Genomic DNA, 15,747 nt, shown 5'->3' with positions numbered 1-15,747 from the left:
TACTGATCGATGTCTTGTACCTTTCAGTTAAATTTCTGAAAACAGTAAACCTTCATTTTTACAGTACGACTAAACTGTTAAATTGACATACATTTCAATATAACATATTTTACAATTTTGACAGCTTATCTTCACAAAAAATTAAATCTTTCAATAAAGAAAAACAAAAAATCATAACACATCGACTTTGGTGTCCATATTTCATTTTTCCTCTACCAACGGTCCAGTACACTCTATGAATACGGTTAAGTGGACTGACACGACAATGCGTGGGTCTGAACTGGTTACGTTTCAAAAGAATATCCATTTACTTCCATTACCATGCAATTATAATGCTTATAATACCTGCTGATGCATACCTGTTCTTTTATTCCACCGTGCAAGCTATATTTAAATCTATATGAACATCCTTTATCTAATGGAGAGACAGTTAACCTTGCAGAGCTGAACACAATTGCTCTAGTAACAAAGGTGCACGGTAAACATAGACTGTGGCAAAGCTATTTTCTGGACACAATGAAGGATTGCATGAAAGCAGAACATTTGGAAAACAGATTCTGCTCTTTCTGAAATATGCAGTTATTGCACAACTCTGGAAAATATCTTTACCTTTTTACTTTTCAGCCATGATTTCTATGATGGGAACAAATCCATTTTGCAGTGTTTGCATCCAGTCAGTATTATCAAATATTCCCAAGCTAATGACACAGCTGCTTAAAATTTTAATATCTCAACATATATCTATCCAGCTTGTTTTCAAAAGTAATTGGGTCAACAGGTACTAATCCACTCTTCTTGGTGTCCATGCGAGATATATTAGTGTTGGTTTGGGTAAGGGGTGGGACAGTTGATAAACTGTAGTATAAAAGCAAATTACTGCAGATGCTGGAATCTGAAACCAAAGAGAAAATGCTGGAAAACATCAGGAGGTCTGGCAGCAGAGCTAACATTTCAAGTCCAGGTGACAATGGGTCATCTGGACAAACTCCGACGCTAAGCTGCTGGCAAAGATCCTGGCAACTAGAATAGAGGATTGCATGCCCGGGGTCATTCATGAGGACCAGACGGGGTTTGTGAAGGGAAGGCAGTTGAATACGAACGTGCAAAGGCTCCTCAATGTCATTATGATGCCGGCCATGGAAGGGGAGGCGGAGATAGTGGTGGCATTGGATGCGGAGAACGCCTTTGATAGGGTTGAGTGGGAGTATTTGTGGGAGGTGTTGGAGAGGTTTGGGTTTGGGGAGGGGTTTATCCGGTGGGTGAGGCTGCTCTAGGGAGGCCCCGATGGCGTGTGTAGCCACAAATAGGAGGAGGTCGGAGTACTTTCGGCTGTACCGGGGACGAGACGGGGTGCCCCCTGTCCCCCTTGCTCTTCGCGTTGGTGATTGAGCCCCTGGCCATGGCATTGAGGGAGTCAGGGAACTGGAGGGGCCTGGTGCGGGGTGGGGTGGAGCATCGAGTGTCACTGTATGCGGACGACCTGTTGCTGTATGTGGTGGACCCGGTGGGAGGGATACCGGAGGTGATGAGGATTCTTAGTGAATTCGGGGGTTTCTCTGGGTATAAGTGGAACCTGGGCAAGAGTGAGTTGTTTGTGGTGCATCCGGGGGATCAAGAGGAGGGGATTGGTAGGCTCCCACTGAAGCAGGCAGGGAAGAGCTTCAGATACCATGAGGTCCAGGTGGCTGGGAGCTGGGGGGCCCTGCACAAGCTCAACCTCACAAGGTTGGTGGAGCAGATGGAGGAGGAGTTTAAGAGGTGGGATATGTTACCGCTGTCACTGGCAGGGAGGGTGCAGTCCGTTAAGATGACGGTGCTCCCGAGGTTTTTGTTCCTGTTCCAGTGCCTCCCCATCCTTATCCCGAAGGCCTTTTTTAGGAGGGTCAACAGGAGTATCACGGGATTTGTGTGGGCGCATGGGACTCCGAAGGTGAGAAGAGTGTTCCTGGAACAGGGCAGGGGGGGGGGGGCTGGCGTTGCCCAACCTCTGTGGGTACTATTGGGCTGCCAACGCAGCGATGGTGCGTAAGTGGGTAATGGACGAGGAAGGGGCAGCATGGAAGAGGATGGAGGCGGCGTCATGTGTGGGCACGAGCCTGGAGGCGCTGGTAACGGCGCCGTTGCCGCTCCCTCCAACGAGGTATACCACGAGCCCGGTGGTGGCGGCTACCCTCAAAATTTGGGGGCAATGGAGACAGCATAGGGGAGAAGTGGGGGGAGGGGGTCGATGGATGCCCCGATACGGGGGGAACCATCGGTTTGTCCCAGGGAGCATTGATGGCGGATTTCTGGGCTGGCACAGGGCAGGGGTTAGGAGGTTGAGGGACCTGTTTGTGGAGGGGAGGTTCGAGGGGAAGTTTGGGCTCCCCCCCGGGGAACATGTTTAGGTACATGCAGGTGAGGGCGTTTGCCAGGCAGCAGGTGGAGGGGTTCCCCTTGCTGCCCCCACAAGGGGTGCGGGATCGGTTGCTCTCGGGGGTGTGGGTTGGAGGAGGGAGGATTTCGGACATATACCGGGTGATGCAGGAGGTAGACGAGGCCTCGGTGGAGGAACTGAAGGGTAAATGGGAAGAGGAGCTGGGTGAGGAGATTGAGGAGGGGACGTGGGCGGATGCCCTGCAGAGAGTGAATACCTCCTCTTCCTGTGCGAGGCTTAGCCTCATACAGTTCAAGGTGCTGCATAGGGCCCACATGACTGGGACGAGTAGGTTTTTCGGGGGCGAGGACAGGTGTTCTAGGTGCTCGGGGAGCCCAGTGAACCACGCCCATATGTTTTGGGCGTGCCCAGCGCTGGGGGAGTTTTGGAAGGGGGTAGCAAGGATGGTGTCGAGGGTGGTGGGATCCAGGGTCAAGCCAGGCTGGGGACTCGCAATTTTTGGGGTTGCAGTGGAGCCGGGAGTGCAGGAGGCGAAAGAGGCCGGTGTTCTGGCCTTTGCGTCCCTAGTAGCCCGGCGGAGGATCTTACTCCAATGGAAGGATGCGAGGCCCCCAATCGTGGAGGCCTGGATCAATGATATGGCAGGGTTCATTAAATTGGAGACGGTGACATTCGCCCTGAGGGGATCAGTACAAGGGTTCTTTAGGCGGTGGCAGCCTTTCCTGGACTTCCTGGCGGAACGGTAGGGAAATAGGCCGGCAGCGGCAGCAACCGGGGGGGGGGGTTTGGATCGGTGGGAGGGAGAACTGTGTACATGGGTTTGTGGGATGTGGCGGGTGTTATCTCTTTCCCTTTTGTTGTTGGGTGTTCTTTTGTTTTTTCTTTTGTTTGCAGTTGCTTTTGAAGTTGGGTGGGTATTGTTCTTGGGGTGTTACCGCGGTTGTTTTGTTAATAGAGTTGAGATGTTTATATTTTGTAAAAATTCCAATAAAAATTATTTATTTTTTTTAAATGGGTCATCTGGACTCGAAACGTTAGCTATTTCTCTCCCTACAGATGCTGCCAGACCTGCTGAGATTTTCCTGCATTTTCTCTAAAATATTCTATATGTGGCATTACCAGAGCATCCCCCTCCCCCAAGTTAAAATTACTACTCTTAAAAACATGCTGCAATTAAAGTCTTGGTGAGATACAGAGGATTCAATTTGCCTGGCTGATAACAACTCAGTGAGTAGTTATGACACCCAAATGCTCTTCCTCCTTCGCATTTGTAACAAAAGATTTTCAATGTTGATACAGGACAAACGTGCTGAAAATAACATGATTAGGTGCAGCAATAGGCCATTCAGCCCCACACATTTGCTCTACCATGCAATAAATTCATGGCTGATGATTGTGGTCTTGACTCAATTTTCTTGTCTGCCACTTTATAATCCATGACAATCAAAAATTTGTCTAATTCAGCCTTGAATATATTCAATGAATCAGCCTCCACTGCTTGTCAGGGAAGAGTATACCAAAGGATAAAGACCCTCAGAAAAAATCTTCCTCATCTGTCTTAAATTGGGCATCCCTTATTTTTAAACCCCATTTTTCCAGATTGCACTATGGTAGGGTATATCCACTCAGCTGTTAACCCCCTTCTGAATTGTATTTGCTTCATAATAATCTTTATTAGTGTCACAAGTAGGCTTACATTAACACTGCAGTGAAGTTACTGTGAAAATCCCCTAAAATTGCCTCTTGATCCAATGAGTATAGGCCCAATCTCGTAAAACTCTCCTCACAAGACAAACCTCTCAGCCCAAGTACCAGCCTAGTGAACATTCTCTGAACCACTTCCAAAGCAAGAACATCCCTCCTTAAGTAAGGTGACCAAAACCGTACACTGTATTGTAAGTATGGTCTCACCTAGTTCAGTTCTGGAAAGACTTCCCTGCTTTTATACTCCACCCCTTTGCAATAAAGGCCAACTTTCCTTTTGCCTTTCAAATTACTTGCTGTGTATGTATGCTGCCTTTTTGTGATTCATGTATAAGGGCACTTAGATCCATTTGTACTGCAGCATTTTGTACTCTTGCTCCATTTAAATAATATTCTGCTTTCCTATTCTTCCTGCCAAAGTGGGCACCTCTCAATTTAACACGTTACATCCCATCTACCAAATTTCTACCCACTCAAACCATTTCTATCATTTTGCAGTCAGTTCAGAGTACATCAGAGATGTTCGTTCTCACATATTCTTTATTAGCGTACAAATACTAAAGTAATCTTGAAATGCTGAAAATTAAAAGATTTTATTTGTACATCAACAGACATCTGTGCAACTTTCAAACAAATCTGAATATAAGTGACTATGCATTATCCATTTATGTTGTTTTATAACCAATTGAGATTTTAGTTACCTTAGCAAATTTGCACTGTGCAATAGATTTTGAATCGGGGGGGTGGGGGGTATAGGTATCCATGAGTTGCTGTACAAGTGCTTAGCATTGCTGCCTCATCGCACCGGGGACCTGGGTTCAATTCCAGCCTTGGGTGACTGTCGGTGTGGAGTTTGCACTTTCTCCCAGTGTCTGCGTGGGTTTCCTCCGCGTACTCAGTACAAGGATGTGCAGGTTAGGTGGATTGCCATGATAAAATCGCCCAAGTGTCCAAAGTGGTGTAGCTTAGGTGGGTAACGGTAATAGGGCAGGAGAGTGGACCCAGGAATAGTGCTCTTTCAGAGGGTTGGTGCAGATTCAATGGGCCAAATGGTCTCCTTATACACTGTAAGGGTTCTATGATTCTAAGTGTGTGAGAGCAACTAGTAAGTGTGGAGCAGATTGGTAGGCACATTTTGTCGCGAGCAACGTCAGACCATCTACCTAATATTTAGTGTTGTCAGTTAATTTCATCTTTTCAGATTCTTTAAAATATTTGATTGTGTATCTGTTCCAGATTCTGTAGCTATTGTACACAGCAATGCGCCCGATTACCACGTGCCATCATCAGGAACAATGCTATTATCTGGGAGGGTGCCCTGAAGTAGTAAACAAGTGAACCTTCCTGCACATGTACCTTGTCAGTCATCATGTGGAGTTAATTGCTATACACTCAAATACTTGTCCATAGAATGTTTTGTGCCTCCATATCAGGTTTTTCCTTTAATTTACACCTTCTCCACTCCCAACAACCCTGAAAAAAAGCTAGCAAACTACAAATTAATTTGAAGCTTTTTAAAAGATGATGCAATGCATCTGTCCTCAAAAGCAGACACTTATCTGTCAGTGCATCAATCCTTTTAATATGGTCAGGTTAGACTTTGTTTCCTCTACTACAGTGTTCAAAAACCATGGTGGTGACCTCATGGACAAAAACTGGGGTGACAAGCCCCAATGCAGTAATATAGCGGAGGCTTTTTTTTTAGGAAATTCCTACAAGCGGCTCTATGGCCCTTTGGTTCTGCACATGCAAATTTTATTGCCATCCATAATTTGATCTACACATCAAGAGAATTTCCTCCGAGGATCCATCAGTGCCTGCAAAACAATCGTGGAAAAAGCCATTGCTCTCTAGTTGCCTCTCTCCCGCTCTGACAGCTCATCCACACCCCTACTACTCTAACAGATCTCTGCTCACCCCGCCTTCACAGCACCCAGCATCCCCCCCCCCCCCCCCCCCCCCCCTTGCTCTGATAGCTTCCACCCCTCTCTTCGCTTCGACTCTGGGGTCACAGCAATTTTCGGGTTTTAATTGGGATTTGGGTTGGAAATGGGGTCGCATTGGGAAAAGTTTGGAAAGTAATGCTCTTTTAGGCTTCCTTGCCCATTAATAAAGACCAAAATTGCCCAATCAGCTATGAAGAATTGCTTAAGTCTGCAGACCATAGAAAACTGGGGGCAGTTAGCTTACTGCAGTGTTGGCAAGCTTTGCTTCAGCAATGCAATAGAAAAGTCTAAATTGCACTGGTGGCATAAAATCTCCCTTAAAAGATATCTTCCAAACGTCCAACACTAGACAAACCATTCTAAATTTATTTTATGACCATGAACAGGTAGTTTGGCATAACCATCTTAAGGGAAAATTATCTAAATATATCAGGATTGCATATGGTATTCCCTTCCCACAAAAAAAAATACAAATTAAACCTACTTTACAGTAGGATGAATGTAAAAATTAATTAAGTCTGTGCAAGCAATTATTTAACCAACAGTGGAACTGACAATCAAATACTATTTGGGTAGCATGGTCATATTTCTATAATGAAAACAATCTAAAAGTGAATCTATAAAACATCACATTGCAGGTAAATATCATCTAACCAATGGAAGTCAGATTGTGATATAGAAGCAAGCAGCTGTTGTCGTTGATGTTCTTTATGAAGAGGTTTAATGAGCCCATGCTTTGATAGAACAGTGGCTTTGCAATTATATGTGTTGCAGTGATTTATGCTGCTCATGAGGTGGTACTCATACCCCTAACAATTGCTTAAACCTCTGATTGCTGGCTATCTAAAGATCAATTAGTGGTCATCCTCCTCAAGAAGGGGATTGAGTCAAGGTAGTCCCGTGGTGGCAAGCTTAGTGATAGAAATTCACAACCAAGTCAAACCACTGTGACAGACTAGATAAGCTAATACCCAAATCAAGAACATTACAGTACTCCTGGGCAACATGGATTATGGACCAAACAACGCAATGTACTAAAAGAATCTTTTGCTTCTTATGGTGGCTGGGATTCTTCTGTGTCCACTAAGGCAATAGGTACAGTTCTCCCAATTGCACAGGCAATGAAAGGTTCCATACATCTAGGCAACAAAGGATAGCAAGGTGGCACAGTGGTTAGCACTGCTGCCTCACAGCACCAGGGACTCGGGTTCAATTCCGGCCTTGAGTCACTGTCTGTGTGGCGTTTGTACGTTCTCCTAGTGTCCGTGTGGGTTTACTCCAGGTGCTCCGGTTTCCACCCACAGTCCAAAGATGTGCACGTTAGGTGGATTGGCCATGCTAAATTGCCCCTTAATGTGTCCAGGGATGTGCAGGTTAGGTGATGGGGTTACCAGGGATAGGTGGGAGTAGGCATTGGTAGAGAGCTCAGTTGAAGGGATGGTGCAGACTAAATGGGCCAAATGGCCTCCTTCTGTACCGTAGAGATTCTATGATTCTATATTCCCTTGTCAAACTCCAGCAGCAACCCAGAAACATGCAAGACTCCCAGTGCTCCTTCTCTCCAACCTATGTCTAAGATCTCAACTCATGTAAATAGGATATATTCCTACATGGAGAGAATGTGCACTCTGTCAATTGAAACTTTTTGTAGTAGATTTTATGTTGGTTGATTTAAGCCCTTTAAACACGATGAATTTCTGGGCGATCAAATGCCTAGTTGAGCAAAACACAAATAAGTGAAAAAGTTTCCTCAAGCAGGATTTACTTTCCATCCAATGAACTACACATACAATTGTCAGAATTATTTGCTGTACTTAGTATAATTACCCACCCAATTGAATGATTAAATTCAGAACGGTGATCAAAAAAGCAATAAAGCTTTCTCAGAACGAAACAGAACCCGATTTTCAAAAATTATGTTTTACATCTCTCAACCTCATAGTTAAAATCACATATAAATAGTCAGACATATATCAGTGGCTAGTTTAGCACAGTGGGCTAAATAGCTGGCTTGCAATGCAGAACAATGCCAGCAGCGGAGGTTCAATTCCCGTACCAGCCTCCCCTAACACACGCTCAAATGTGGCGACTAGGGGCTTTTCACAGTAACTTCATTGAAGCCTACTTGTGGCAATAAGTGATTATCATCAATTTAAAAACATTGGGCAGCACGGTGGCACCGTGGGTTAGCCCTGCTGCCTCACGGTCCAATCGGTCCCAGGTTCAATCCTAGCTCTGGGTCACTGCCCGTGTGGAGTTTGCACATTCTCCCAGTGTTTGTGTGGGTTTCGCCCCACAACCCAAAGATGCGCAGGCTAGGTGGATTGGCCACGTTAAATTGCCCCTTAATTGGAAAAATGAATTGGGCACTCTAAATTTTTTTTCTTTAATTTAAAAACATCAAATTTTTTTATTTATTTTTTAAATGACAATCTCTAATGTTTATATTCTGATTTACAAATATTGTACTAATGCTCCTCATGATAATGTCATTATTACAAGGGAAGTGAAGAATCCAATTTGCTTCATCAAAATTCTAATTCACATAAAATGTGTCTTGGAATATGACCAATATTATCTGTTTTGAATATATCTTCAGGAATCATTTGTCCTTCAAATGATGCCAGTAGACAAAACTGGCTTTTAAAAACTCTAAAGAACAAGAACGGAAAGAGGAACAGACACTTAAGCGGGTGTTAAAATCCATGTCAAAAGACAATACAATTTACTATTTCAATCAAAACAAGAAAAAAGGTGGACATTTTCAGCATCATAAAAAGGCATAGGTGTCTGCTCGGGACATTAATATGCTGAATTAGTCTCAGCTCAATTAGATTACATTTTGTATCCAACATGTACATTTTTAGTATAATGAACTTGACATTTCACTAAAGTTGTCTACAATGTATTCCTTGTAACTTGTCACATTTCACAACAGGAACAATCTTTCACAATGTGAACAATCTTGAAGAGAGCATTATTCAGCAGTTTGTAGAGCAAGTATACAAAAGTCATTCATACTAAATGCAGAATTATTTACTTGATTTGAAATTATTTCTTCAAATCAAAAAATAATGGGCTGACAGTATGGATCTTAATTTTTATTATTTGATATAATCATGCACTAAAGGGGTCAGATGAATATCTGGCATCCAAATTGATTAGAAGTATTAATCTTTTGTAAAAGCATGTTGTATTTGTTTTTGTAAGCTGTGCTTTTTTTCAGAAGCACTGATGGCTTTTGGATTACAAACTGAAATAAGATTCAAACGGTACCAAAGCACTAGTAAAAAGGTAGGCTATTTAAATATTCCTATGGTATTGAATCAATTTTAAACTATTAGTCATCTTCTGCGGCACTGCACAGAGGGAATCAAGATGTAGAATAGGCCAAACAAAGCAAAGTTAGAGGATTGGTGATAATTATATCAGAGGCAATAGATGTAATTCAGTGACCACTATGAGATTATACAATCTGCCCTTAATAGTTTGATTCGTAAGATGCAAAATTAAAAAAGAAAACATGCAATCTTTTAGGAAGCACAGAAGTGAAGTGAATTCCATTGGAGCATTGAAGAAGTTTGTTTGAAGTACAGGCAGAGGAACTAAAAAATAGAAGAAAGAAAGAAAGAAAGAAAATTGCTTATTGTCACGAGTAGGCTTCAATGAAGTTACTGTGAAAAGCCCCTAGTCGCCACATTCCGGCGCCTATTCGGGGAGGCTGGTACGGGAATTGAACCGTGCTGCTGGCCTGCCTTGGTCTGCTTTAAATGCCAGCGATTTAGCCCAGTGTGCTAAACCAGCCCACGGTGGCGCAGTGGTTGCACTGCAGTCTCACGGCGCCGAGGTCCCAGGTTCGATCCCGGCTCTGTCCGTGTGGAGTTTGCACATTCTCCCCGTGTTTGCGTAGGTTTCGCCCCACAGCCCAAAGATGTGCAAGGTAAGTGGATTGAACACGCTAAATTGCCCCTTAACTGGGGACTTCTGATGAGGGCGGGCAGGAGGCGGCCGCGCAACGGAGTGCTCCCGATCGGGAAGGGCATTTTCGGGGCTTTAAGCCCGGTCCCAGGGTCCACGGAGGCGTCAAAGGCAAGGAGAAGGTGCAGAGGAGGCACAGCAGAAGACGATGTCACGGGTCAGTAAGAAAACGGCCGTTAAAAAAGCAGCTCAGGGCCCGTTGGGGAGAGGAGAGGTCGCCACGGGGTCACCAGGGAAAAAGGAGGCTGGAGCACCAGGGGAGGCCGCATTGTTGAAGGCTGAAGAAATAACCAAGGTGATGACTGCAGAATCCGAAAGGCAGTTTACAAAACACCTGGAGGCGATGAGGAAGGAGATGAGGGAGGTTTTCAGTGTGCTGGTGGAGGAGGCGATTTCCCCGGTGACGACGGTGGTGGCAGAGGTGCGGGCGCAAGGGGAGGCGCTGAAGGTAGTGGAGGAGACGGTGGCGCAGCACGGTGATCAACTTACCTCGATGGGGAAGGAGATGCGGAAAGTGATGTAGGTGAACAAGGATCTGCGAGGAAAATTGGAAGACCTGGAAAACAGGTCCAGGCGACAGAATTTGAGGATTGTGGGGCTGCCCGAAGGAGTTGAAGGTCCGAGGCCGACGGAGTATTTTGCCGCTATGCTTTTTTTTTCTTTTTTAAAAATTTAGAGTACTCAATTCATTTTTCCAATTAAGGGGCAATTTAGTGTGGCCAATCCACCTACTCTGCGCATCTTTGGCTTGTGGGGGCGAAACCCACGCAAACACGGGGAGAATGTACAAACTCCACACGGACAGTGAACCAGAGCCGGGATCGAACCTGGGACCTCGGCGCCGTGCAGCCGCAGTGCTAACCCACTGCGCCACCTTGCTGCCTTTTGCCGCTATGCTGGCGAAGCTAATGGGCAGGGGGAGGATCCCTCCCAATGTGAACTGGATCAGGCTCATCGGTCGGGGAGGCCTGTACCAAAGGCAGGTGAGCCGCCAAGAGTAGTGACTTTGTGCTTCCGTAGGTACTGTGTGAAGGAGAAGGTCCTGTGCTGGGCCAATCAGAAGCGGGTGGTGCAGTGGGCTGGAGCTGGTATACGTGTATACCAGGACTTTACGGTGCAGCTGGCGAGGAGGCGGGCTGCTTTCAACCGGGTGAAGAGGGCACTGTACATCAGCAAGGTGCAGTGCGGTATTGTATATCCAGCGAAGCTGAGGGTGACTTATAAGCTCAAGGACTTTTATTTTGGAATGGCGGAAGCAGCGGAGGAGTTTGCGAAGGCAGAAGGACTGTGGCAGAACTGAGAAATTGAGAAATGGCCATGTGCCGATGTAACCTCAGGACTGTATTTTCTTCTTTTTTGTTTCACTGCTTCCAGGTGTATGGGCTAAAGGAGCCAATGGTGTATATATTTGGTCAAGGGAAGTGATGGTACTTGCACTCGAAGTGAGGGCTCTTTGGGGTGTAGGTGGATATGCGGGGTGTGTGTGCTAAAAGGGGATTTCTGGGCTTTCCTAGGGCCGGGCAAGGGGGAAAGGGACCCGGGCAAGGGGGAAAGGGACCCGGGTGGGGGCCTTCGCGCTGGCCAGTTTAACGGGAGTGAGGTGGGGGGAGGGGCGGCGGCCATCGGAGCCTGGCAGAACAGGGTCTAGCCGGAGTGGAAAGTTGGGGGGGAGGAGTTTTATATGAGGCAGTGGGCGGGAGGAGTTGGAGGGGAGAGGAGGGCGGGGAGGGGTTTACAACTCTTGGGTATACGGTACTCTTTCAGAGGTTGGACGGCGTTGAGTGGGGGTGGGTGGATTCTATGGTGACCATGGGCGGTCTCTTTTTCTCCTTTGTTTTTTGTTTCCACCGTGGGAGGGTTTGTTTTATTGGATGCATACATTGGCAGGTGGGCCGTTATTTGGGGTGGTGGGAGGATGGGATCATTGTTATTGTTAAGGAGATTGACTTTGTATTTGTTACCGTTAACTGTTTGGGGGTGGGGTGTGAATTTTGGAGGAAAATGGAGAATAAAAATATTTTTTTTTAAATAAAAAAAATTGATTCTTAATTGGAAAAAATGAATTGGGTACTCTAAATTTAAAAAAAAAGAAATATAAAACTGAAGGGTGGCACGGTGACACAGTGGCTAGCACTGCTGTCTTACTGTGTCAGGACCCTGGGTTCAATTCCAACCTTGGATGACCTTCTGTGTCAACAGTAAGTCTTACAACACCAGGTTAAAGTCCAAAAGGTTTGTTTCAAACATTAGCTTTCGAAGCACTGCTCCTTCCTCAGGTGAACCTCAGCTGAGGAAGGAGCAGTGCTCCGAAAGCTAGTGTTTGAAACAAACCTGTTGGACTTTAACCCGGTGTTGTAAGACTTCTTACTATGCTCACCCCAGTCCAACACATCCCCACTTCGGTGTCAAGTTAGCACATTCTTCCCGTGGGTTTCCTCTAAGTATTCTGGTTTCCTCCCACAGTCCAAAGACATGCAGGCTAGGTAGATTGTCCATTATAAATTGTCCCTTAATGTACAAAATGTTAGGTGGAGTTATGGGGTTAGGGTTGGAGAGTGGGTGTAGATAGGGTGCTCTTTCAGAGGGTCATGCAGACTCAATGGGCCCACTAGCCAACTTCTGCACTGTAGGGATTCTATAATTCACTGAATCACTACAATGATAATCACTCTCATTGGTAGAAGGCGACATATCCTCTTTTTTTTTTTTCTTTACAGTATTCTGGCAATTTGTTTAACGCACAACCATTTTTTGCAAGGCCATGTATGCGGAATAACTTAAAGGAGTCAACTTGTGCACAGTCTGCATGGAAACATTTGGGTTTCCTTGCAGCCACACAGCTTAGAGACAACACTTAGGGTGGGGAAGAGTGATCTAATTACACTGCAACAATTTCACATTGGCAGTTTCTATTATAAACATTAGATTTTATAATGAAAAGCCAGGAAGCGTGGGTGGATGCAAAGTTTCATGAGATATACAAATGGTTTTGATGTTAGTTTCAGTAAAATTATCTTTTAAAATAGTTTTATTACTGTACAGACAGGTACAACATATCATCTTTAGTCAGTGATACTATTATATCATAAATTACTTGTACATTCTGATTCACAGGCATTTAATATTGTACAGTCAAAACAAAAGATTGAGGCTACTGTAAATATTTTTCTAACTTCACTTTATCGCATGATAGATGACTATTATCTCCTTATTAAAATATTTTTTCCACGTGCTGTCCATCAGCTGTCCTACCACCATTGTTGGTAATCAGCAAAACATCACTGACAAATAGCCTACTATCAGTGCACCATTGAGAGATTTATGGATAAACTAACATTTGGTGGATAAAAGGAAGAGCTTTTCTCAAGTAATTGGAAAGCAGAAAAAGTGAAATAAAATGGGGAAACTTAAATAACAATCATAGTTACAAGTAGGGAAGACATATGAACTGATGAAAAGCCTTCCCACGGCCAAGAGAGAGCTGATAGAAAATGAGTATTCATTCGTTATCAGACAAGACGACACTGCCTGACAAATCAGAGCACAATTTCATCCTGCATTCTTGCTCATCCATTGCAAACCAAATAACCAGCAGTACGATACTATGTTTAAAAATACATTGAAGATTCAATTGCCTTGTAAAAAAAAAAATCTGGACAAGGTAGGTAAATGTGTGTACCCAAAGACGCGGTTTGAAGCAAATTTAAAAATCACATTATTAGTTGAAACGACGACACGAAGGAGCACAGGTGTATTTATTTATTTTACGATGCCGGACCCAAAATCCTAAATTCCATAAAGCTGCCGTTGGCAATCAGAGGCAATGAGTAAAATTCAACATCATAAATGGTAAATTAAGTCTGCATTTCCTGGCAGTAGAAACTGAATAGGTCTGAAAAACTATGGGGGGGAATATTTACGAAAGGTGGACAGTTTGGAATCTCTCCTCGTCGTACAAAGACCCGGGGGGGGGGCGGGGGCAAGGAAACTATTTCCTTGGCTTAAATCTCAGCTCACAAAGAAGTACGTGTGAAAAATGGGAAAGCAATTGAAAATATATGGATCATATTTCCGGAGAGTGATTGATGCTTTTTAATATCCATTATAAGAGGAGAGAGTCCCACCTGCCGGTAGCAGTTAAAGTCGGGCACGATGGGCCGACGGCGCCCATCAGACGGGACCCATTATTAACGCACCAACACTTGGCTTTATTTACCTGTTGCGTCCTTTCGGCCGGGTTCTTCATGACCGCCTGTCTGAAGCTGTTATCCACATAAGACGCCATGGTGCCGACCGCCGCCCGCTGGGGGCCTGCCTGGAGCCTCGGGCCGGCTCTCGCCTCCCTCCGCGACGCTGCTGCCGCCGCCTTGGCAATCCTCGAAGGGAAGGCGCCTGGGGTTGTCCGCACTCCGCCCGCTCCCAGCTCAGGCCCGAGCCCAGCCTCGGGCAGCTCGAGCGGCCGCAGCGACGTCACCGCGATCAGAAGCTTCTCTCGGCTTCTGGAATGTGAACGCCAACCCGGCGCTGCCCTGGCAACCGCCACTGTCCGCGCGGCGCCAGCCGCTCCCGCTCAGCACAAAGCACCGGCTCTCCACAGCAGCAGCCAACCCTATCTGGCTCCCTGGGATCCTTCATAATCCATCAAATTCTTACTTTTATATAATACAAAACAAAGAAAAATAACTTCGCTTCGCTGTCTTGTCCTCGACAGATTCTGGAAAAATCGGGTACTTTCTAAAAAAAAAAATGTTTTTTTTGTGTGTTAAATAGTACTAACAAAGCACTCGTCTAACACTGGTGTCAAATTATTTCGGGTTTTTTTGTTTAATTTCAATCGGATACGAACGACCTGAACTGGACGCTTTGTTTCATCACAAACTGAAAATCTCCTGGAGACCGGGGGGGGGGAGGAGAGTGAAAAACTCCTGACAGAACTAAACTGGTTTAAGAACTCACCCAGAAACTCTCTACCGCCTCCTCATTCCGATCATCCAGAGAGAAAAATCTAATTTGTTGTCTCCTCCCCAAACAGCCAGAGGGCAAAGGGAAAAAAAAATACAACACATGCCACAGAGATGAGAGGAAACATCACGAGGTGCGAGAGTGTGACTTTGTCTAACCATGAAAAAGTTAAAATCCAAAGCGCAACAGTTGGTCGGCCGAAAAGAGGAAAGACTCATTAATGTTTCTGATAATCTGAAGCGTTAACCTGCCTTTTATCTAAACTGATCCGTGTATTTCAACATTTTCTGTTCGTTAATGGGGTTTGCACACTTTTTAACAAAACGTTGAAACTGCATATTTTCGAAGTAAGTAAGCCAAATTGTAAGTGAAATTATTCCGAAATGATAGAAGAATAAAGAAGACTGGGTGTGGCAGTATCCATTAAGGATGATGTTACTGGAAACCATACGTTCCAGGACTGAATCTATTCGGCTTTAATGGGGGACAGAGGACCGTTGCATGGTTGGGATTTAAAAAAAAATAAAGTTCCAAACATTGAAAAGGAGATAATAATTTTGTTGAAAGTTTTTTAAAGTTAAATGCAACATTTTAAAATGTTTTTCTGTCTCTTTTCCCCAGGTTTGAGTTCTCACTGATTCTGCAGACGTTTCTCACCAATATCCCCCAAAAAACACCACGTTAAATTAGTGTTTCATGTTGGAACATTCTCACAAATAACATCAGCGGGGTTTCAGAACACCTGTACATATGAAATTTACCGTATGTGCTGTGCAAAAT

General features: G+C 44.8%; 1 protein-coding gene across 8 annotated transcripts in view; it reads right to left on the bottom strand.

Annotated features, from left to right (window-relative positions):
- Positions 1 to 14,917, bottom strand: part of rapgef2 (Rap guanine nucleotide exchange factor (GEF) 2) — a 562,209-nt gene extending 547,292 nt beyond the window's left edge. For 6 of the 8 annotated variants that reach the window (XM_038792316.1, XM_038792317.1, XM_038792320.1 and 3 more), the window contains exon 1: positions 14,222 to 14,290. In XM_038792316.1, the coding sequence (XP_038648244.1) occupies positions 14,222 to 14,290 (69 nt within the window). Of the gene's footprint in view, positions 1 to 14,221 lie in introns of all 8 variants that reach the window. The other 2 variants (XM_038792314.1, XM_038792318.1) reach the window with 1 other exon arrangement.
- Positions 14,918 to 15,747: the final 830 nt, after the last annotated feature.

Source organism: Scyliorhinus canicula, chromosome 3 (genome assembly GCF_902713615.1).
Source record: "Scyliorhinus canicula chromosome 3, sScyCan1.1, whole genome shotgun sequence".
Taxonomy (NCBI): domain Eukaryota; kingdom Metazoa; phylum Chordata; class Chondrichthyes; order Carcharhiniformes; family Scyliorhinidae; genus Scyliorhinus; species Scyliorhinus canicula.
This window is presented reverse-complemented; position numbering and strand designations above follow the sequence as displayed.